Source organism: Notothenia coriiceps, unplaced genomic scaffold, assembly GCF_000735185.1.
Source record: "Notothenia coriiceps isolate Sejong01 unplaced genomic scaffold, NC01 NC01_scaffold00022117, whole genome shotgun sequence".
Lineage (NCBI taxonomy): Eukaryota > Metazoa > Chordata > Actinopteri > Perciformes > Nototheniidae > Notothenia > Notothenia coriiceps.
This window is the reverse complement of record NW_011354818.1, coordinates 197857-220804: the sequence shown is the minus strand read 5'-3', so window position 1 is coordinate 220804 and position 22948 is coordinate 197857. Positions and strand designations below refer to the sequence as shown.

At 38.4% G+C, this 22948-nt stretch overlaps 2 protein-coding genes and 1 long non-coding RNA gene across 6 annotated transcripts; 2 read left to right on the top strand and 1 right to left on the bottom strand.

Moving 5' to 3' along the window:
* Positions 1-2756: 2756 nt before the first annotated feature.
* s100a10a (S100 calcium binding protein A10a) lies at positions 2757-4391 on the bottom strand. The gene is made up of 3 exons (XM_010780657.1): positions 4275-4391; positions 3128-3289; positions 2757-3015 (listed from the first exon to the last, which is right to left on the bottom strand). Exons 2-3 carry the CDS (start codon positions 3266-3268, stop codon positions 2854-2856), a joined length of 303 nt encoding a protein of 100 aa, XP_010778959.1. The 5' UTR covers positions 3269-3289; positions 4275-4391; the 3' UTR covers positions 2757-2853.
* A 3229-nt stretch (positions 4392-7620) lies between these two features.
* On the top strand, positions 7621-8572 carry LOC104953683 (uncharacterized). The gene is made up of 4 exons (XR_799253.1): positions 7621-7656; positions 7827-7863; positions 8034-8195; positions 8308-8572. It is a non-coding gene; the product is annotated as an uncharacterized lncRNA (long non-coding RNA).
* Positions 8573-9532: 960 nt separating this feature from the next.
* trim46b (tripartite motif containing 46b) lies at positions 9533-22948 on the top strand. Of its 4 annotated transcripts, none has more exons than XM_010780653.1 (12): positions 9533-9916; positions 12572-12833; positions 13067-13256; positions 13652-13850; positions 14596-14742; positions 15289-15384; positions 16367-16620; positions 16806-16927; positions 17590-17928; positions 20169-20398; positions 20947-21014; positions 21512-22948. In XM_010780653.1, exons 1-12 carry the CDS (start codon positions 9830-9832, stop codon positions 21960-21962), a joined length of 2445 nt encoding a protein of 814 aa, XP_010778955.1. In that variant the 5' UTR covers positions 9533-9829; the 3' UTR covers positions 21963-22948. The 4 variants fall into 4 exon arrangements, with proteins under 4 accessions (XP_010778955.1, XP_010778958.1, XP_010778956.1 ...); XM_010780654.1 differs by lacking the exon at positions 9533-9916 and adding an exon at positions 10464-10684; XM_010780655.1 differs by lacking the exon at positions 9533-9916 and adding an exon at positions 10857-10929.

Sequence of the window (22948 nt, the reverse complement as noted above, 5' to 3'; positions counted from 1 at the left end):
AGCCCACTGAAGCACAGTACTTAGGTGTAAGGAATTTAGTTATTTTTTCCCATAATAATAGCAATAATCATAATATTCATAATAAGCAAAAAAAGAAAGAATAGCACCATCAACATCCTGGGTTTCAAAAAGCTATTTTTCCTGAGATTTGTACCACTCTGGACTGTATACATGGTTCAATGTCAGCCCCTTGTACATTTTGGAAGCAAACATCAACAACTGGTTCTCGGATTAGAGATTATGTTTGCAGAGTAAAAAAGGACCATTCATTCTTGTAGCGGACTTCCCTACAGACTCTGAGCTTGAGAAACATTATAATTACATAAGGACAACATTCCAGAACTCATGTTGAACACTATTGGCAATGGCACTCAGTCTCAATACTAAAATGCAATTTGGTTTTCAGACTGAGTGTCTTATCTCAACATATGATTTTAAAATTATGTATTGTTCTTTAAGATAAAAACATGATATACAAAACGTCCCCATCCAGACATGTTTGAAAACATGAAGAATGTAGGCCTACTCTGCATTAATTCATAATTTGAAACTCTTTTCTACAAAAAGTTTTTTTCTAAAGAAAAAGTTAAATTTCCAAGTTAAAAGTATTTAAATTACACCTCTTTCTCCTCCCTCCCCCATTGAACAAAATACAAGGCTATTAGGATATTTAAAAAGTGTATCCATTGGACACAAGATGTCTCTGAGTTCACTGAAAAGTAAAAGATCATGCTTTAGGTGCACTTCTTATTTGAAGTGAGCACAGAGGAACCTTCAGCCTTCTGTCAAACAGTATAAATGATTCCGCACAGTGAACCTCATAAACCCAAGATATGAAACAAAAAGAAAAACACATTTTCAGTGGTGGAGGACTGTTTGACAATTCAATCAGTCCAATAAGATGTTGTTTTTACTTCACCAAACTTGTATCCTAAATTCACAATATAAATATACATTTCGGAATAATAATCTGGTTTAAGTATGTTTTTACTTATAAGGAATGTCCTTTAGGGTTGGCCAATATGTGCATAACAGAAACATAGAAATAGAAAAGTAAAATAATTAAATCAAGTCATAAAACATAAAACAGAAATATAGATATATTTCCAATATATCTCTATTCATTATTAGAGATGTGGGAGGAGGGGTTTGGTTAAGGCGCGTTTAGATAAAAAAGTATACAAAAATAATGACAAAAATCTTTCAAATAACCGGAAAAAAATATATCAATAGTATACTTATTATGCGTAATGGCCTGCTTCACAATATTCACAAATTATACCCACCCTCTCTGTCTACGAACAATGTTTTTAATTTCATAGGAAGTAGATTATGTCTTGCTCTGTAGTGTACATGATTTGTCCCGTTTTAAATTTAACCAGATCAATGAACTTCAATATGTGTGACTTCAAAAAGAATACATTAGTGTGTTTAAGATATCCAACATTATTGATAACTCTTATAGCCCTTTTTTGTAATGTGCATAACGGCTGTAGGTTGGTTTTATACGTGTTTCCCCAAATCTCCACACAGTAAATCAGATATGGCAATATGAGTGTGTTATATAGAGTATACAATGAGTTATAGTCCAGAATGTGTCTGGCTTTTCCCAATATTGCGATAGTTTTAGCCAGTTTTGCTTTTACATGAGTGACTTGAAACACAATGAAAATAATTTGGTGCATGACCCACTGTGCCATGTGATTCAGCAGTCGAAATGTCGTGCTCAGACTTGACTAGAATGCAACAACACAAAACGCACCTTTCACTAGTATAGAAGAAAATATACATAAGTGGATGTATATGTATCATGGTTAAATATGTGATATTAACATAAAAACGTTTGTGTGACACATATAAATATAGTTTTAAATTCATCTGCAAAGATATTGTGCATTCTTTCCGTAACAGGATGCATTTGCGTAATCCCCACTAATCTCCTTGGAGACACAACAGACACACTGTCTTGTTTTATTTACTCTTTTATATAATTACAACGTGGGAGAAGCCGTGGGATTCGGGAACAATGAGTGTTTAGGGTCACACTAAATCACATAGCGGCTTTTTAAAAGACAAAGGCTGTTTGATTAAGGGTTTGGGCGGAGAAATATCTCTCATTCCCATCAAGTATCAACTGTTGCAACACTGACACGATAAATGTTTTAACAATGCTGTATCTGTATTCTTATTCTATATTTGATCTTATTAGAAACTGGAGGTATAACTGACAACTGTATGTGGAATTATCTTCTCAACTACACTAGTCTTGCTTGATCTACATGATTCAGTACTTTTTTCACTTGTAGATTATGTTTTTTAGCTTCAAAAAGAAAAATAATCAGGAAAAAGAAGTTTCACTAAATAAATGGATCCAGCAGGATATATAAATATGTTTTATCAGTGTCTGCTGTTTTATCTGTTCATGAATTTATCATAGTTTAGAGAGTTGCAACATCAGCTTTACAGAGAGGAGTGTTAATTACTGGAACATTCTGCAGATTCCTCAGAGCAGCGATAAGCAGGACTTTATCAAACAGAGAGGGAGAGGTTCGTCTGCACTTCACACACAGGAAGCCATAAAGTACAGGTGGGAATGGCATTATAACATCTATTGTCAGTGCCATAGTTCCCAAGGGATTGTAGCCATTATGGAAAGTGCTTTTATGATTAAATTAAATAGATTTATGATAACTTGGAGGCAAACACATGTGTCAAAGTGTACAGTAACTTGTGCATTTAATAACCACCAGACTTGACAGGTTTGAAATTCTTCAGTATATTTAATGAACAAAACTATCTTTACAAAACTTGAAATGCTTTTTGGTTTCTTTTCCTTTCTTCCGCTGTTGTTGTTTACTTCTTCCCCTGCTTCTTCATGTGCGTCTGATAGCATTGCTCACAGGCAATGGAAAGTCCAACAACCAGAGAAACAAACTCCTCAAAGTCCACCTGGCCATCACCGTTGGTGTCCAGGTCCTTCATGATTTTGTCAATAGCAGCAGGGTCCTTCTGGGACTGGGTTGAAGAAGAAATATGTTAGTTGGGCATCAACAAGAAAGCTATGTGATATATGATATTATAAATGAATTCTGGACATGATGCACTCTACATGTCAGTCTCCACTCACCAGGAGGAAGTTGGACAGTTCGTTCTCCATCAACTCTCTGAGCTCTCGACGGCTCAGTGTGCCGGATCTCCCATCCTTAGAGGCGTAGCGGTGGAACACCTTGATGAGGGACTCCATGGCTGTTTCCAGTTCAGAAGGCATGGTTGCTTTCGTTCTTTAAGACTAGAAAACAGAGTTCAAATAGACAATGAATTGATGATATGATCAACTATTTGAGTTTATCTTCTTAGGGAAACTTTAAAACAAGACCTTAAAGAACTTTCATGAAAAAATGGCAGTGATACTTGATAATGAACTAATCAAAATGCTCTTTTACAAGAACATGGTTTACTGATGAGCTTATCTGAGGATGTTAACGGGCATGGGGGAATGAAACATGAAACAAATGCTATATTGACATGTAAACAACAATCTCCCTCCTCCGGTAAGCCTGAGCTCCATTAGGGGATCTAGCTGAGAAAGTAATTTTCTTTTTTTCCCAACGCCCTTCCCATTGATGAGTACTACTTATGGGAAGTGAGAGGTCTGTTATTAGTGCTAAAATGGCCACTGGCATGAAAAATTACAACATCAACCACAAATCTCAATCCATTCTGTGCACTGTAGAATGTAAACAGTTAAAAAGCAGAAATGGGAGGGCAAACAGGGGTTGGGTGTTATTTGTGTTAGAGGGAATGAAAAAGTCTAGCTGAATGAGGGGGGAAATGTGCATAGTCAAAGAGCTGTTGATGCAGCAAACTATGGCAGCGGAGTACATGTGTGTACAAGCCCACATAGTCCAACCACACCCTTTGCTGTGTACCCATATGATATACATGGACTCAACTGTGTTAAGATAACAAGAAAGAGACATTCCACTGGAGTCAATTGTGATCAACTTGAGGAAAAATAGTTAGCGTGTGCTTACTGTAATAACCAATCTTCTATAATTCTTATATAACTTTTTAAAAGATGTAAAAAAATGTTTTGATAAAGTAAAAACTTCTTCTTTATAAATACTTCACTACAGAAAACAACTTTTACAGATAAAATGAACTAAACTAAATCTATTTCTTCCCCACCCTACCGTTATTTCCTGCTGTGAAAATCCTTACAAAGCTAAGCAAAGCAAAGTCAGACAAGTCCGTTAATTTCCGTTAGTTCTTACCGTCAGAGCTGAGACGTGGTCGGCGGAGGAGAGGTGGGAATGTTCAGAGGTTGCGAAAAATGTGTAGCAGAGGTTTTATAGTGAGGCGACGCCCTGCTGCTGTGAGTCAACCTGCAGTGGACACTGGACCCGTGAAGAGAAGTGAGAACGGGCACACGGTGGTGGGCGGTAACTCTAGAAACACACTTTATATTACTGTCTTGGAGTTGTTGGAACAACTTCTAATTCCTTATGAGATTACAGTTTAGTTATGAAAAGGGACTTAAATAGATATGCTACACATAGACGGATCTCTTCAGACTGTATAGAGAAAATGCGACTATAATGCGAACAATAATCAATAAATCGTCTTACAAATGAAACGTTCTTGTGCTATTTTAAAAAGTCCGTTCCTGGCACTTTACATACTGCATACAATGGTATAAAAAGTATCAAGATTCTTTACTTGAGTACCGCACTGTCAACAAGCTTCATTTCAAGTAAAAGTAGGCCTACTGCATCAAGAGTGGTGCTATAGTAAAAGTACAATGTAAGATTAGGAAAATGAATTTAAAGTATTGGGAGTAATAATTTCTGGGAAAAAAAAATATTTTTAAATGTTTTAAGTCAAAGTAGCAAATCTAAGAAGCTGGAACTTTGACACATTTTTAACAAAAAACTTCAGAATTGCTGCTAATTTATTTTCGATTAATTCACTCATGGTGTTAGTTGATTAAATATAATGTTTGATGGTTTAATATATACCAAATAATCACATTTTTATAAGATTTTAACTAGTAAATACATCTGACAAGAAACATGTAGTGCACTAAAAGTACAAAATTGATCTACAAAATGTAGTAGAGCACTGAGAGCAGAAGTATAAAGTAACAAAATACTTGGGTCAAGTACTGTACTTAAGTACCTCAAATGTGTACTTAATTACAGTACTTGAGTAAATGTACTTAGTTACTTCCATCATCATACTATGCACAGATTTTGTTCTTAGACTAATGTGGAATTACATCATTGCAAAATAAACAGGTTAATGAGCCACTATGAAGAGGCTTTCTTACAGATAAGCCTTTTGGACTGATGTCAACAGGAAATGATGAATGGGGCGTAATGTAATCAGCAGGTTAGCCAGTCAATAGAATTTTCCCACACAACAACTGTCTCTGAGTTACTCACAGCAATCAATACAAATCATAAATTACTGTTAAGTCTGTTCTCTATGAGTGGCGTAGACTTTGGGCTGAAGTCAAAAGCTCTTCTAAATGTACAGTGTTTTTTTTTGTGTGTTTATCTTTATGAATTGCTTTAAAGCATTTATCTCGTGGAATTTGAGCATGCAGACAATTATTAAAATATATATTTTTTACTTTTCACCTCTCTTCTATTACGAAATGTTGTTTCCATTTTGTTTCCAAGTACATCAGGTTGCCTGCTTACTTAACTATCTCATAATATTAACATTTTCTGCCACTTTATAACATCTTGCACAGTACTGATATTGTATGCTGAAATCTTCAAACTTAAACAAATACATGTATATATTACCAAATCCCACACTTCTCCCAAATCTTAATCCAATAACTTTATAAACATTTACATGCAAGGAGCTATTATCCAAAATGAGTACTTTTACTTTTGGTTATTTAAGTTAATTGTTATGCCAATTAGTTACTTTTACTTAAGTGAACTTAAATGCATACCTTTTACTTCCAACAGTATTCATATTTCTGCACTGTTATTGCTACCTTTACTGAAGTAAAAGATTTGTGTACTTCTTCGACCCTTGACTAAAACCTCACTGTTTGCTCGTTTTATTAGATGAATTGCAGCCCCTCTTGTGGTTGAAACACGGTATTACACACACAGATAAAGCTCTGTGTTCTTCATCAAAGAAGTCTGCATTATTCCTGTCATGCCCATGAACAGACTGAGCAATGGATTGTTTAAAAAAGAAAAGATTATTAAAAGTGGTAAAAGTATCCAGATACAAGTTAAAGTAAAAACATACTGAAACATAAAAATCCTCCATTCAAAAGAACAGTTCTGCATTCATAAAGTAAGTACATAAACAGTTATTTATCCGTAGGTTTACTTGAAACATCAAAAATATGGCGATGTTATTTTTCTATATATTCTAATGTTGGATTATCAGGGACGCATTATTGTACATGCAACAATGGCATTGCTGTTCAACATATAGCTAATTTAATTTGTTTATTGTAACATAATTTACTTTTTGCCATCCAAAAATCAGCATTTATGTAAATTCCTCATCTGAAAAATAAAATGTCAGATCAATGTACAGCAGTAGTAAAAGTTGTGTGTGTGTGTGTGTGTGTGTGTGTGTGTGTGTGTGTGTGTGTGTGTGTGTGTGTGTGTGTGTGTGTGTGTGTGTGTGTGTGTGTGTGTGTCATCTTGTGGATTAATGAACTGATATGTGCCTGAGGGTCTGCATTTAGTTTCTACTGTAGCCAAACTTCATGGTTAATGGATTGCTGCCCAGAAAATAAACAACAATACCAGAGCTGCTGTTCTTCCTCTGTTATGTAAGCTATTGTGACTGAAAGTATTTAATTACTCAAATCCTGTCAATGGAGGTGGGCCTACTTGTACTTTATTGGAGTATTGTCATTTTAACGCTACATTATACTTCTACTCTAAGGGAAATGTACCTTTTATAGAACCACATTTTTTTGAAAGCAGAAAAAAATGTGTGTTTTCTCAGTTTACTTGACAACGCAGTGACTGGTTCAGGTGTAACCATTTCTCCATACATTTCAAACGCCATACCTTAAACTTGGGTTTGCCTGGAAAATATATTTTCTGTTTATGTCATGGCCAAAGTAGACCAAGTTAAGGTCACAGATAAATTGTAACAACGTGTTTCTTTGCATCCATTGCATGCATCTGTGACGGTGTTTGTTGAGCGGTGAAATTCAGACTGCACATAAGATTCCCCGAAGTTTGCACTTCCCCTGCACTCACAGTGCTTTCTTTCATGCATTTCCACATGATGTGCAGCCTGGTTATGATACTGCAGGAGAGTATGATTTATTACAGAATGAATGCAATGTTTCCTAAATGGCATCCCTAAATGTCTGCTGTGGCTTAATCAGATTCACCCTTCCTTTGTTAAAACAGTATTGTGGTTTATCTGGTTCTGATATAGGGAAAACATCAAACATCTTAATTAACTAATGCAATATGAACAGTGTTCACATTCCTGGTGAAGTTTAATGCTATTAAATGAGTGTTTAGCAGCATTAGGCCTTGTTCGACAGGATTCCTTAAACACCAAGGTGTGGCAGAGCCAGGGAGCGTCCCCATGTGCTCCTATATTTAAACCCTGCAGACGGCGCTCTCTTCACCGTGTCGACTCATCTCTCAGGTAGGAACGGTTGTATCAATGCATTCAGGTGTATATTTTCTTTTACAGCAGGGTTTTCTCCGTAAACGTTATACCTGTTTTGATGCTTGACTCGTTGGTGATTTTATCTCAAACTGCAACCAGCAACATGTTGATAAAAAAATGTTTTAAGTGTATGGTTGTGATTTCAGGTACTAACTTCAGTAAGGCTGCCTAACATTTTGACAGGTGTGTACAAAAATATTTTAGAGAAATGCAAAAAATGTGTTAAAAAATATTTTTTGACTTTGGTTTGTGGATGACTCAGTCTCCATTCCTATTCTCCATCCTGTTAATATTTTTGTAACATTATGACAATGATTGTCATTGTTATTGATGTTTTTCTATTATATGTTCAGATCATCTACCCTCTGGAAATGGAAGAGTGCATGAACCTAACTGGATTGGAAATCTCTCTGGTTTCCATGTATGCTGTCTTCGACGGGAACAAAAATGAAAATGGAAAAATGGACAAGGATACTTTTTTGAGAGTGTTGAAGGAGGAACTGCCTTTCTTTGCGGTGAGGGGAGTCATTTTATTTGTGTTGTGTACACTGCGTCTTGTTCTACAGGCATTTACTTAATTACTCTTTCTATTCTTTTTAATGAATATATTCATTTTTTTCATTCTAGCAAGTGGCAGCTAAGAACAATTGTGACATGTTCAGCAAAGTGGACCTTGACAACGACGGGTTCGTGGACTTTGAAGAGTTCTCCAAAATGGTTTGCGGTTGTGCTTGTGCCAGCCATGACACTTTGGAGGAAGCCCAAAAAAAACATGAGCAGGAGAAGAAATAAAACAAATGACCGTTTATGAACATGGCTAATACTTTTTCAGTACTTTCTGACAAATGTGATTTCACCTTACAATAATAAAAGTGTTTTTGTTCCAGTATTACTACTTGTTTAGTTTTTTTAATTCTTTTTTTAATAGGATTCCGATTGATACAACTTCCAGTAGTTCCTACCTGTATAAAAAAACGTTTTTATATATTAAATGCTCTGTTTAGTCGCTCTGCTTGTAACTGACCCAGCCAGCAGCAACAACATTGGGGAGTGTGATGTAATGCCAGCTTGTAATAACAGGCAGGTGGATTTTGCAAATAGTGGGGATGATGAATACAAGTAGAATTTCAAGCAATTAAAATAGACGTTATTTTTATTTCTATCACGAGAGACCCCAACACTTTACAGAATTAATTCAAAAGAAGATTTAGTGTCTCATTGTGTTCTACACTATATGACCCTCCAGCAGAGGAGAAGTGTATGGGAGGGAATGGGGATGACATAACTAGTTTTAACATCACATAATACAAAGTGGTGTAAGTAGTTTACTACATTTGACATTTTTTAAATATTTCTATTTGATTTGGGTATTTCCATGTTCGTGGAATTAATACTGTGACTCGGAAATGTTGTTTATTCCAAAATTAGTGAAAAGAACATAATAGAATAATGACATGTCTCGCTTTTAATATTATAAATACACTAAATAAGTAGAGGAACTGAATGTCTTTTTTTCACGGCTGACAAAACAGGCCAATTCCCCTTTATGTAATTACACTTTCTGTTATAACAGTTATACAAAACATTGTGACCTATATGTCTAATTTTACCATATTTTCTGAGTATCCTGCAACGTTTAACGCAGCCTTTAAATGAATGGTCGGAGGTGTTGTCCTGAGGAAACAGAAAGATATTATATAAATGTATATTTGTTTTATAATTGAGGATGCAGACCGTTTCTCCCCTCCTATGACATCAAGCTTCTACCCTGCTGTGCCACATCATTTGAAGGCATCCGGTGCGGGATGGGAAGGGAAGGGTGGGGGGCGGGATGTCTGGGTGAAGAAATAAGCCACAGGCATCTGTAAGTGTGAATGTACATTGACGTTAACAACCAATACAGAAATCGTTGTCTTTCTATTACAATATCTGTTTCGACAGCCCAACATAGGTTGATGCTCCAGCGTTTTTTTGCGTGCGTAAAAACGCGCAGACCGAGTCTCTTTTGAAGAATCACCAGAAAACGAAGGATTTACTAAACGGTATACCGGCATAGATTGTGCTATCCACAAAGGTTGCATATTAGCCTTGAGTGTTTTGATATGTACCTTGTGGTGTATGGAATAGATACATCGCGTTTTATATCCAGATGATGAAATCAGGAGGTGGCTATTTTCAGAAAATGGCAGAGATGGATTTTAAAACAACAACGATGGAGGTATTGGTTCGTATGAGTGTGAGTATCCATGTTCTGCTGTCAATGGATGTATTTTTACATAATATTCTTCTTTACTCTTATTAAAATACATGCATTTATGAATAGAGAACAGACTTAACTGGTTGTAGGCTGTCTCAATGTTTCAACTGCGGACAATGTATGTGAATGGGCCTTCATATCATTTTCTTTACCAAGATTATAAAAAAAAAACATTGCTTAGATAATCTGAATTCATTTTCTATCATGGAATTGTAAAATATTTCGTTATGCAGGCTAGTGATGCTGTTAATGTTCCTAAAAATGCCTCGGTACACCAGACTGAACTCCTCCTCTGAAATGTCAGAAAAACAATGCTCTTTCTACAATTTGAAACAAGGTTGTTTTAAACATCATCAAATGCAAAAACAGTGTGGTTGCAGCCACAAATTACAAATTTTATTTTTTTGGGGGGTGGGGGGGTGAACGGGTTTCCATGGAGACGGGATGCAGGACATCTGGTTGTGTGGCTGCACCAGCCGGTATAGGGTTAAAACAAAACAGAGATGGTTACAATACACCATTGTGGGCTGACTAGATGCATGTTAACGTTGCCTTCACCAACAATTTGGGATATAATGTACAGCATCTTTTGCTGCTGCTGCCACCAGCCTCTCATCTAGACCCCATCTTTCTTGCTCATTCCTCGCGATGCCTCAAACCCCTCCCCTATTTCCCAGAGACAGCGCTCTCTTGATGCTGCATATATACACGTAGTCTACTGCTATGGCGCCTAGATTCCAGGTGAAGGTAAGGATGCCCTGTCGCATCGCCTGTTTTACGCCTCCACCTCGCTGGGCTCAGCTTTAGCAATGCGCACTATCCGTTTAAGATGGATACAGCGGGGCCACAGGCTCGCGTGGTGTACATAGCCAGCTGGAATTGCAATATCCTGAAAAAGAAATACGCTACATTTGCTAGTGGATGAGAGAAGGGCAGGCCGGAGTTGACATTGGAGAATGACACAGAGAGACTGAGGTGGGCTGATGGAGAAAGTAGGTTATTTTTGATTTATCCAATTAATCCAATGTAACGTTTCAGAATGGGTCTATCATTTTTTACCATGCTGCTGTAGCCTCTTTCTGGGTCATCTGAAAACGTGTAGCAGTTATTTTATTGGACTATTTAGCTTTCATCAATCTATTTTTTTTATATAATAACTGTGTTAACATCATGTGAGTGCTTAATAAAATCAAGAGATCATGCAGGAATATAGTGATCCCCTGTATTTAATCCCTACTGCTTCTGCATCCACACCCCCAGACTCAGTGGTTTTAACAGTGGTCTCCGGTGTGCTAAGCTGTCCCGATGCTATCTTATCACACCAAAGTGACCAAATCCCCAAACCCCCAATGCAGCAGGCAGTTTGTCTTGTCCTGTTTTTGAAGTTAACTCACAGTGTCAGTGATGTTCATGTTTTGCAGCTTACACTGCAACAGTTTAAGGTTGAGGTTGCATTTCAAAGGCATCCACAAAGCCAGCAGGCCATTCTGTAGCAATATGACAGAAAGTGTAATACTCCTCCTGTGTGCTGCACTAACAAATGCTGACTGAACACAAAAAAACTAGAGCATTTATCACACATACTAGGGTATGGATAAGGGAACAGGTCCTTCTCATTGAGGCAGTATATTCGTGTGGTGACACTGTAGCTGTGGGTCTGTGCAGCCAGTGTGTCCTTTTCAGTCAAACCCGTGTCCTTGAGCAGCAGGCCTATGACACGCCAACTGCTCCAGTGGGGTGGCTTTCACACCCCCACCATCTCCAGCTTGGGCCACTGTGCTTACAAGGTGCTGGTTCAGCATTGAGGTATTCTTGTGCAGCACTCCTCTAAATACAAGAAACCAATCAGCTCTGGATTATATGGTGAATAGCGATCAAATGACCTAAACAGTTTAAAGTATTCTCAGTGAACATTCTAATGCACTGTGAATGTTGTCCCATTTACCAAAATGCCACATTTACCTCTAAAAGGATTTTTTTTGTTTTAAATGTCATAAAGTCAGGAAAAGGCTGCAACATCTCATGATTATACAAAAGCATAAGCGACAACTGGCTAAAGAGTTCATGTTCATATGCAGTGCTGCAATTTAAGGGATGCAATCTGTGCAGTGGTTGAATAATTAATGACTGGTCTTTATCCATATTTAACAAGAATGATGGCCTATGTCACATGTCTTTGATAGCTTTTCACATTGCCCGGTCCCTCACTCTCTCTCAATTCATTTCCTATGATGCTGAATCTCCTCAGAAGTAGGCTACAGACTGAAAGGTGTTCTGACTGTTCAGAAAACTGGTATTGAGTTTCGGCTTGACTTTTTTTATTAGATATTTTCTTAGTCAAATGAAAGTGTTGCAAATCTTGGACTTAAGTTATTATATGCTTGTGTTGAGATAAAATGTTACATTTGAAATCTTTGGCTACTTTTATAAGGGGTTTTTGAAAAAACAAACAAGAAAACATATCTCACAGTTAGGTGCTAAAAAGAAGGTTTTGCTATCATAAAAAAGAATTGAGGTATTATTTCAGCATTAGTATTAACAAATGCAAGTGTTACATGTCCACTCAAAAGCTGTTTATGCACATTTGTGTTCTTATGTGTGCATACCCTAATCTCTCTCCTCTGTGCCTCACAGTCTAACATGAAGAGCCTTGAGCAGGAGTTGCATTGCAGTGTGTGTAAGGACATAGTCAAACAGCCCGTGGTGCTTCCATGCCAGCACAGCGTCTGCCTCATGTGTGCCTCAGAGGTGTTGGTGGCAAACGGCTATCCGCCCCCAGATCTTCCCCCGGAGCCCAACTCCCCCGCCTCAACACCCAACACCCGCTCACCGCGTCAGGTTCGAAGGCCTACACCTAAATCTGAGCAGCGACCTATTGACCGCGTGCTGCGCTCAGGTAGGAAGTACTTTGTCATTCGTCATTTTAATCAAATCTCTTGAGGGGACATTTATGTCTTCTTTGGATAAAAATGGAGGCCCTTTGGATTGACATGCAAATTATTCTATTTACACCTAAACCCAATCTTGATGTTACTCTAAGTCAATGATCAAAATATCTATGTAAGGAAAAGCTATCCTGTCATTTTCTGTCTCCTGCTGATCATAACTGGATTTTCTGTTTGGTTTGAGGTCCCCACCTGCCTTCGCCATCCATGCCCCGGTCTCCGGGCTATGGCACGTATCAAGGGCGACGGCGTAAGGAGGCCCCCCCCCTGGTGATGATGTTCCCCTGCGTCCCCTGCGGCCAAGATGTAGAGCTGGGAGAGAAAGGCCTTACTGACTGTCTGCGCAACCTCACCTTGGAGCGCATAGTGGAAAGGTACAACCCGAGAAACACACATATTATGTTCTGAAGCCAAAGATACACAAATGGAATGATTGGGTGTGAAAACCAGAGGGTGTGGAAACATTTCCAATTGAGATTAATCAGCAGAAACTAAGCTGTTGAGGAATCCTGCAGAGCGTGCACTGCATACTGTAGCTACTGACTGAGTGCTGCCACAGTCTAGTTGTTTTCTGCGTACTTTATCACCTATTCAATACTGTTTGGCTCAATGTTTCACAGTGAACCCTTTGCGCTCTCATTTCGAAAGCTTCTACAACCTTTCATTTTATGTTTTGGTAGATGACGCTTAATACAAGTTACTCAACCACTTTAGAAGAAGCCCTATACAAAGGCTAACACAATCTGTTTTCTCTCCACCCCTCCACCAGGTACAGACACACAGTGAGTCTGGGCAGTGTGGCTATCATGTGCCAGTTTTGTAAGCCTCCTCAGGCTCTGGAGGCCACCAAGGGCTGCGCTGACTGCAGGTCCAATTTCTGTAACGAGTGTTTCAAGCTGTATCACCCTTGGGGGACACCACGGGCACAACATGAACATATCCCACCTACTCTCAACTTCAGACCAAAGGTATGAAAACAGGACAAGTACAATTTATTATATTGAATATGAATATATCATAAGCTTTATCATACTGCAAGAAGAAACTAGAAACCTAACCCTGTTTTAAAAATCACAATTTTTTTACATTCTTGGTAAAACTTTGTAAAATGTCTTAAATAATGGCTTCATTAATGGTCAATACATCTTTAATAATACCTTACAGATCAGGTGTAAGTAAACTATAAAACATGTTTGACATTTCTTTAATTGGCGTTATGTTTGAATTATTAACTTGTAAATGTTGGTCATTTTTTAATAAGCCACACACCTGTAGTTAGAAAACATAATTATAGATTAAGTGTATATAAAGAGAGAATTAACTTAGTGTCTCATAACCAGAGCTGTTGATACATTTATTTTTGGTTGGTTTTATTTGAAGAACTTCCTGATTAAGAGCCACGTAAAAATATTAAGCAATTGTTAACCTGATAGAGGATGATTTATCACAACTAGGCAACCCTAAAGAGGCAAATGGCCTCTAACTGATCATTAAAGTTTCAGAAATTATATATTTAACAGGATGGTTGTTAAATCCCTTTAGAAGTGGTACCAAGCCCTGATGTTTTTCAAGATCTAATAAAAATAAAAAAGCCTATGCAATTGCTTTTTTCTGGATATCTTGACTGCTGTTGCCTTAAGACTTAAACAAAAGACTGGCCTTGCGACGTGCTTCAGATACACAATTTAGATTTAATGTGGCTCTTGTCCTCAGGTTCTGACCTGTCCAGAGCACGACCAGGAGAAACTGCAGTTCTACTGTCGGTCCTGTCAGCGGCTACTCTGCCCGCTCTGCAAGCTGCGCCGCATCCACACCGGACACAAAGTGCTGCCAGTGGCCCACGCATACCAAGCCCTAAAGGTACGAGTCTGAGTCTGACTGAGTTGATCTAAATGAGATAGAATGCAATATTGCACTCAGGATTTTTTTAGTTAGTTGAACGGAAGTGACATTAAAATAAACTTCTGAAAATGAAACTCTATCAAACATTTTATTGGTGCCTTCTGTGTTATGTTCAATGTTAGTTTTGTTTAGTGATGTCGGAAAAATAATTTCCAAAAAAGACAGAACTGAGTTTGTGTGTTTTGTGCTGGCATTTTAATATTTGTTTTAATCATATTTTTCTCCATTTCGTGCAACCTTAGTTAACATAATTTAAAATGATACTTTTATGTTATTAAAGGGCAATATAATAATTGTTGAATAAAGGTATATTTCTCAACAGTATGCATGTTTGATATTTATTGAAATCAACCTAATTTGAAAATGTTAAAAAGAAGCGGATATTAATGTATCACAGCGTGTAGTTGGGCTGATGGAGAGTGAATATACTGCTCTGTGTAAAAATCAAGCCGTCTGATGTGCATTTGTTGTGTGTATGTTGTGTTTCTGTTGTCTCTTTGACAGGAGAAGATTACAAAGGAGATGAACTACATTCAGTCCAACCAGGACACAGTGCTGTCTCAGATTACCCAGCTGGAGAGCTCCATCACTCAGACTGAGGTGATTATTACTTTTGGCTGACTGACAAAATGTTGCTGAACATGACATTTACACCAGTCAGCAGCTAAACACCATAACACTGTTGAGGTTCCTGTCAACAGATTGGATTTGACAAGCTCATTTTACAGACAACTCAATTCACATGTTCCTTTGGGACCTTACTCACACTTGTTGAAAGTTGACTAAATATAATCCTGCTAAAAATGTAATTCAAGCATTCCCATATGTAAGCATTGAATAAATAAATAATGCATTGTTTATAACACACTGTAATGAAATTGTAATCACTTTTTGCTAAAATGTCAACAACAACAAAGTTATTAATCCTCGTGAAGAGCATTTCAAATGTGTGTATAAAAGTCCACTTTATGATTTTTATCACCGTTTTCTTTTTATACCTATTTTAAAAGTTGGTTAAATTGCATTACAAATGTTATCAAAACTCAAGCAGACCTTCTTAAGATTTCTGCTGGTGCTCTCAGCTGCCTCACATGGCCTTCATCAGCTGTCATGAGAATAACAACAAGTATTTCCAGATAAATACAACATGTTTTAAGAGTTCTGATTCATACATATATTAAACATATTCCTAGTATTGATAAAACAATTTAAGAAATTCTGCTTGATTATTATATTTTGTTCTGTAATTCATCATCTGTTTATGTATTAATAATGAGGAGTTACGGTATATTGTAGTTGTAGACAAAAACAATATCAATGTTCCTATATCTGCCAACTACATTATAATTTGATATAAATGAAAATACTAGCTACTAAGAGGCATTTCATTCAATACACTTTTATTATATTCAATATTATAGAGTGCACAGCAGTAATCTATCCATTATAACATTCTCATTTGTAACCCTGATTGTATGAATGCAAAACTGTTTCAATGAAGGGTTTCTGAATCAACTTAATGGCTCTTATCTGCTGGGTATTATCAAATATTTAAAGGTATCCCCCTGTGATTGATCACCAGGTAAACAGTGTGTCAGCCAGAGAGCAACTGGCTCAGAGCATCAGAGATCTGACAGCAGCTCTGGCCGAGCGCCACTCTTCGCTCACTCAGGCTCTGGAGTCCACACGGAAGAAACGAGGCGAGGCGTTGTCTGCTCAAGTGTTGGAGCGACGTGGATTAATGGAACATGCAGGGCTCATGGCGTTTACCCAGGAACTGCTGAAGGAAACAGACCAGCCCTGCTTTGTACAGGCTGCACGCCAGACCCATAACAGGTTTATCATATGACTATCTGGAATCACTTTTTCACTTGATTGAACAGAGTTTAGTTCCTTGTTGATCGTTGGGAAATAAGTTGCAACTGTTCAAAGATAAATACAGATGTCTTCTTTTCAACATATCCCATAAAAAGTCCAAAAGCAGCAATGAACTGAGCTTTCCCTTTTTTTCACCGCACCAGGTTCAGCAAAGCAATCGAGAATCTCCAGCATTTCACTCTGGCTGCTGATCCATCCTTCAGACACTTCCAGCTGGAAGTCTCCAAAGAACTCAAACTCCTGACGGATTTGACCTTTATAAAGGGTGAGAAGGGGAGTGATGGGAGGAAGTGAAAGGTGGGAGGTTGAGAAAGAAAGTGGAGGACAAAAAGACAGAAGCCTTTTGATTACTTTCTTATATTCCTTAGATCTATTGCAGAAATGCAGTAAGTGTAAGCCAGTAAAATAAGTGAAGGTTTAGATTTGTCTAGATTTGAGTTTGTCGTGTACATTTAAGGGGACATATTAGGAAAATCTCACTTTTTTAGTGCCTGTGTAAAATACATTTGGGTGTCTGGAGTGCCGACTAACCCACAAACTGTGAAATATGGCAACCCAGTCAGTGTTTTGTGGGTTTTCTAAGTCATAAAACATGTGATCTAATAAGCCATTCATATATGGCCCCCTTCCTAATTCACAATTAGGCTCATTAGAATATACCACCCCCCATCTGAGTATCTCCACCCACAGAAAATACAGAATACTACCTTTTTAAAAAATATTGCTTGTCGATAATAAAGCTGGGCTTTTTCAGTTGGGGGGCTTAAAGATACATGCGCTAAACAGAGCGTTTCTGACAGAGAGTGCATAAAGGTACATTCAGAAAGACAGTATGAGGAAAATGTATGTAAATCTGTCCTAGTAGAGACCCAGAATAGAAGTATGAACATAACAATTAGACTTATGTGTCCCTTTAAAACCTCACAGCTCCAGTGGCTCCAGTGATTGACACCCAGCACACCATGGCCTATGACCAGCTGTTCCTCTGCTGGCGACTGCCCCAAGAATCTGCACCGGCCTGGCACTACTCTGTGGAGTATCGTCGTCGGGGTGTGGTACCAGGAGGAGCCTCTAGAGGTGGGGTCAGGGGAGGATTGGCCGCCGCCCGCTGGGGCTGGCAGCGATTGGATGAAGTGAGCGGGACGAGCGCTGTGATCGACAGGCTGGAGATGGACAGTGTGTACGTCCTGCGGGTGAGAGGCTGCAACAAGGCGGGCTATGGGGAGTACAGCGAGGAGGTATACCTGCACACCCCGCCTGCACCAGGTGAGTGTACACACAGAACTGTTTACTTAATCATTAATAAGGTAACTTTAAGTTTGCCTCGGGGATACCCAAACAGAGGTGTATCTGCCCTGGTGAATGTGTCATTTAGTTTGTAGGAAATGCACCTTAATACGATTCAACCCCTAGCAAAATACTGTAGGAAACAGTTTGCAAAGAACAAGCATAAGAATCCAAATTAAGCTCAGTGCTTTAAAAGTCCACAAACATCAACAATTAAGCTGGGAAAGTGCTGTGGGAATCAGGGTCAATAAAACGACATCACACAGTAGATCTTTGAAAAACGCATGACTAAGATTGTAGAATTTTTGAAGTGTACTATCAAAACACTAATTTCCCACCAGCAGAAATCAGATTATCCTCCCTCTTGAGGCAAACCTTGGCAGATCAACACAAGGGAACTCAAAATAAAGGCAACTTTCAAAAAGACAAGAAACAAAAGAAAAAGGCAAGACTATAAAAAATACGCAAAGAGGGTTTGAAAACACAAATATTTGAAATAAAATAAGCTAAATACACATTGATGATGGCTGTACTTCATGTACTGTAAGTATGCTAGTGCCAATGTTTTGTACTGGCACAAAGTCAGCATTTAACAGTGCCGTCGCACTGGACATTGCCATTTGAAGCCTTGATTTAGGCATTTGTAATTCACACATTTCTAAGATAAGCGGTTGAATTTGAAATGATGAACACTTGGTTATTTTTAACAACTTGTCTTATTTGTATTTGTTTATAGTTTTATGATAGCCTTGCACTTAACATAAAAGTACATGTGAACATTGAAACAAGTTGTCAGTGCTACAATTAAGTCTGTTGGGGGAATACTTAAAAGCAAAACACTTTTCCGTAGTGATTTATTTAGATATGGTTAGAACAATAGGTTAAAGTTGGACTGTAAAATGTGAGTTGCTTGTATCATGACAGTTTGGGTAATTTTTCCTCGGGGTATAATTTTAAACTTGTACGATTGTATGATTCTGCTCTTGTTTCTTGCTTCATTGGACTTCTTTATAGAAATGTCAGTGCAATCCCAAATCTCAGCAATTATCTTTGTGATTACAATACTGTTTTAGTGTGAGGAAAACAGCCTCAAAACTGGGATAGCGTTGAACTTTCTCCATGGTGAAGATGAAGATCCTAGAAGGGTCATCCCCAACCTGCACAAAGTATCCAGAATCTTTTATACATTTTTTTGTATCTCCCCTTTACTATGCAAGAGTCTTTCTACAACATTTAGTTAATGACATATAAGACAGTGACAGCTACAAAATAATCTCATTACATCCAAACAGCAAGCAGTGGTTGCTGTCACCCATCTCTTCACACCTACTACTATTATTAAAAAGCATGTTGGATGTTACCATGATGTGCAGCAAACAATTCACTCTTTCTTTTCTGCCCATTTTCTTTTTTTTCCAATTTCATTTTCTTAACTTCCATCACATCCTCACTTTATGACTCATTACTACTTCATATTTCTCTCATTTCCATGTCACAGCTTTGCACTTGTCATCGCTCCTTCCACGCTGCCAACCTACATGCCTCCTACGGAACGTAAGAAGTGCATTCACATCTCTTGACCGCCCTTCTGTGCCCCTAGACGCTTCTCCTCTTTCTTTTTGTGCTCATCTGTGCTTCAACCCCCATTTAAACAAGCCCTCACTCCTGTGCCTCCCACTCTACCTCCCATAACAAGATCTGTCTGGGAGCTGATGAGGTTTGCAGTTTGTTAAGACTTGAAGCTTAACAACATGGATCGGATTCAGATCCGAGGCTTTTCAGTGGTCGAGTTGAGTGATTGATGAATTCCTTGTGTCCTTGTAGGCTGTTTTTCCTTCCTGCTGTTAAGTATGTTTTCCTCAGTGTAATGTACATCCTTTGGAAAAATCTGCACTCCCCACAGCAAGAGCTTCTTTGTGACACCTTCTGTAATTTACTCTGAGTCATCAGTTTATGTACGAGGGTCCTTTGTCTTCCAGTGCTGGAAGGAGGCGCATGAAGCTCTCTTTTCCTCTCCCCTATAGTCTCTCCTCTCGATGGCTTCATTTTGTCCTGATTTCTCTCCTTGCTGCTCTGACTGTAAATCTGTTCCACTTTCCTCTGTCGCCTCCTTTCTCCTTATGCTACTAAAACCCCTATATGTAATTTCTGTTTGCACCTGTCTCTTTTTCCTCCCTTTTCCTCTGTTTGCTGTGTCCTATCTCCTTGTCTCCTCCCAGTGCTCAACTTCTACCTGGACTCTCGCTGGGGTCTCCACGCCGACCGGCTGGTGGTCAGTAAAGAGCAGCGCTGTGCTCGCAGCGTCCCGGGTCTCTCTCTCCTGCAGGCCGCTGACCAGGCCCTCACTTCCTGTCACCTGACCTCAGACCTCTTGGTGGGAGATGTTGCTATTACACAGGGACGACACTACTGGGCCTGCTCAGTGGAGCCTGGGTCCTACCTAGTGAAGGTAATAAAAAACAAAGGAATGGTATTGTATATACTCTGTGAAAGTAAAAGTTCAATAATCTGAACATTGATCCCTTCAATCTTGAAACTGTTGAAAGTGGATTTTTGTTATTAGTATATACTGTGCTAGGTAGCTTGTTAATTTCACCAAGGGATTAATAAAGTTTCACTTCAGCCTATAACAATACATGGGAACTGTTTGTTTATTTTATTTTGTATTACAAATGTACAATCTAGTCGTGAAAATGTAAAGCTGTAATTTAATTAAACATAATAAATTAATTGGAGTATAAAGTAGGAAATTGAAGTATAAGTATAAAGTAGGACATTTAAATAATTGTGTAAAGTACTTCAAATTGTATCTATGTACAGTACTTGTGTAAATTGAGAGAAAGGACTATCATCTAGTGAAGATGCTTTTGGAAAAATCAATAACATGCTTTTTAACAAATCATAAATAAGAATCAATTGGTTAGGTGAAGATTTGCTACAAGATAAATGTTTATTTAAATGTCAACTTAAAATATATTGTTTTGTTCTTATCAACAGGTGGGAGTCGGTCTTGAGTCTAAGCTGCAGGAGTGGTTTCACCTTCCTCAAGACATGGCCAGTCCCCGGTAAGTATCTAGAATCAAAAAATATCTGACAACATTCAAAGAAATAGTAGTATGTAATCAGGTGCATTTAATGAATCCCTGTAATAGGTAAATATGTAATGTCCCTTAATTGGGTTAATCTATAGTATGTCCCACTTTATTTTGGGGGGAATATTCAGCTTTTTGTGTGTTTGATGTATTGCTTTTTAGATTTCAGAACGCAAACATTGGATACAATAAAATGTGTTTGTTGGTGAGTGTGAGGCAACAGAGATAAAACCCAGATGCAGGCAAAGCAGGCAGTTCAGGTATTTGTTTATCAGATTACGGAAACAAGGGCCAGTCACCCGGTAAAACTGGGAAAGCAAGTTCTAAAAAAAACACCTAGTTCCAATTGTCACGTAACATTGTTCAGATTACTGAAGCTGGCTAAGAAAGGCATGAGGAAGTGTGCCAGAGATGACTTATCCATAACAATAGTTAAAGCCCTCATTGTTCTCACACTGCTCTCTCTCCAGCTACGACCCTGACAGTGGTCATGACAGCGGAGCAGAGGATGCTCTGGACTCTGCTCCACCCTTCTGCTTCCTCACAATGGGGATGGGTAAGATATACCTGCCCCAGCACAACAACCACCACCACCACAGTAGCCATGGGAACGGTAACCGAGATCACATTACCAACGGCAACGGCTCTTCCTCACCCACGGGCGTCACCTACCCACTGCCCCCCCGGCTCGGCGTGTGCCTTGACTTTGAAAAGGGCCGCGTCACCTTCTACGATGCCCACTCCCTGCGACCTCTGTGGGAAGGTCACGTGGATTGCTCCGGCCCTGTGTGCCCGGCGTTCTGTTTTATTGGTGGAGGGGCCCTGCAGCTGCAGGAGCTGGTAGCCAATCGAAACGCAGATCAGACTCCGGTCAGGAGGGTCACCATCCAGGCTCGCGGTTCTAATTTAAATAACAACTGATGGCAGACCTGAAGTCAAATGGTAGTTTGGAATGTAACGGTAATTGTGAAGTATTTACTCAGCTAGAGCAAAAAGTTAGACATCTCAGCGATTTTTGTTTTGTATTTCATTTACTTTGTATAAGAAAAATGTTTCTATAGCAACAAATATGCAATGTAATTAAGTTTCTTACATTTTTGTTATATGCATTTTTGCAAGAGTTAATGCTTAAGTAGTGTTCGGTTTATCCAGCACATTATATGTAATTATATCTTTGATGCTTGCTGTTGTAGACAGGCTAAATGCATACATTTATAAAGCTTATGTAGATACAGCGCCACACAATGTCGTCCTTACTGTAGAAGCGTTTACTTTGTTGTTTCATGCCTATAATGTTAAAAGCTTAAAAACTCTTTGTTTTAGAGATATGAACCCTATGAAAAAATGCCTTGTCTATTTGATTGCATCTTATGGTAAACTTGGTTTTAACCACATCTATTTGTTTGTTGTCAATCACCCATTTTGATCCCAACCAAAGTTGTTGTTTTACTGGGATGTAAATGTGGTAAATTAGAGATAGAGAGGAACAATGGGGCAATACTGTAATTAAAAACTCCAATTATACCTCTGCTGCACAGCTAATTACTAGTTTCCACTGTTCTGTTTGTGCATTGCTGTTTTGTATTTCAAATACATGAGTCTGATGTGTGTGTGTGTGTGTGTGTGTGTGTGTGTGTGTGTGTGTGTGTGTGTGTGTGTGTGTGTGTGTGTGTGTGTGTGTGTGTGTGTGTGTGTGTGTGTGTCTCTATGCGTGTGTGGTTTGACTGATAACAGCATTGATTCATTTGCCGACAGTAAAAAGTTTTTTTTTTTTTTAATCTTGCTTGATTATAAGTGAATGAGCAGTGCTTCTTATGAAACTATTAGCAAAATAAATCCATATAAAATATAGCTGCTGGCAGATTATTCGCAAAAGAAAAATGGATTAAGAAAATAAACACTGAATA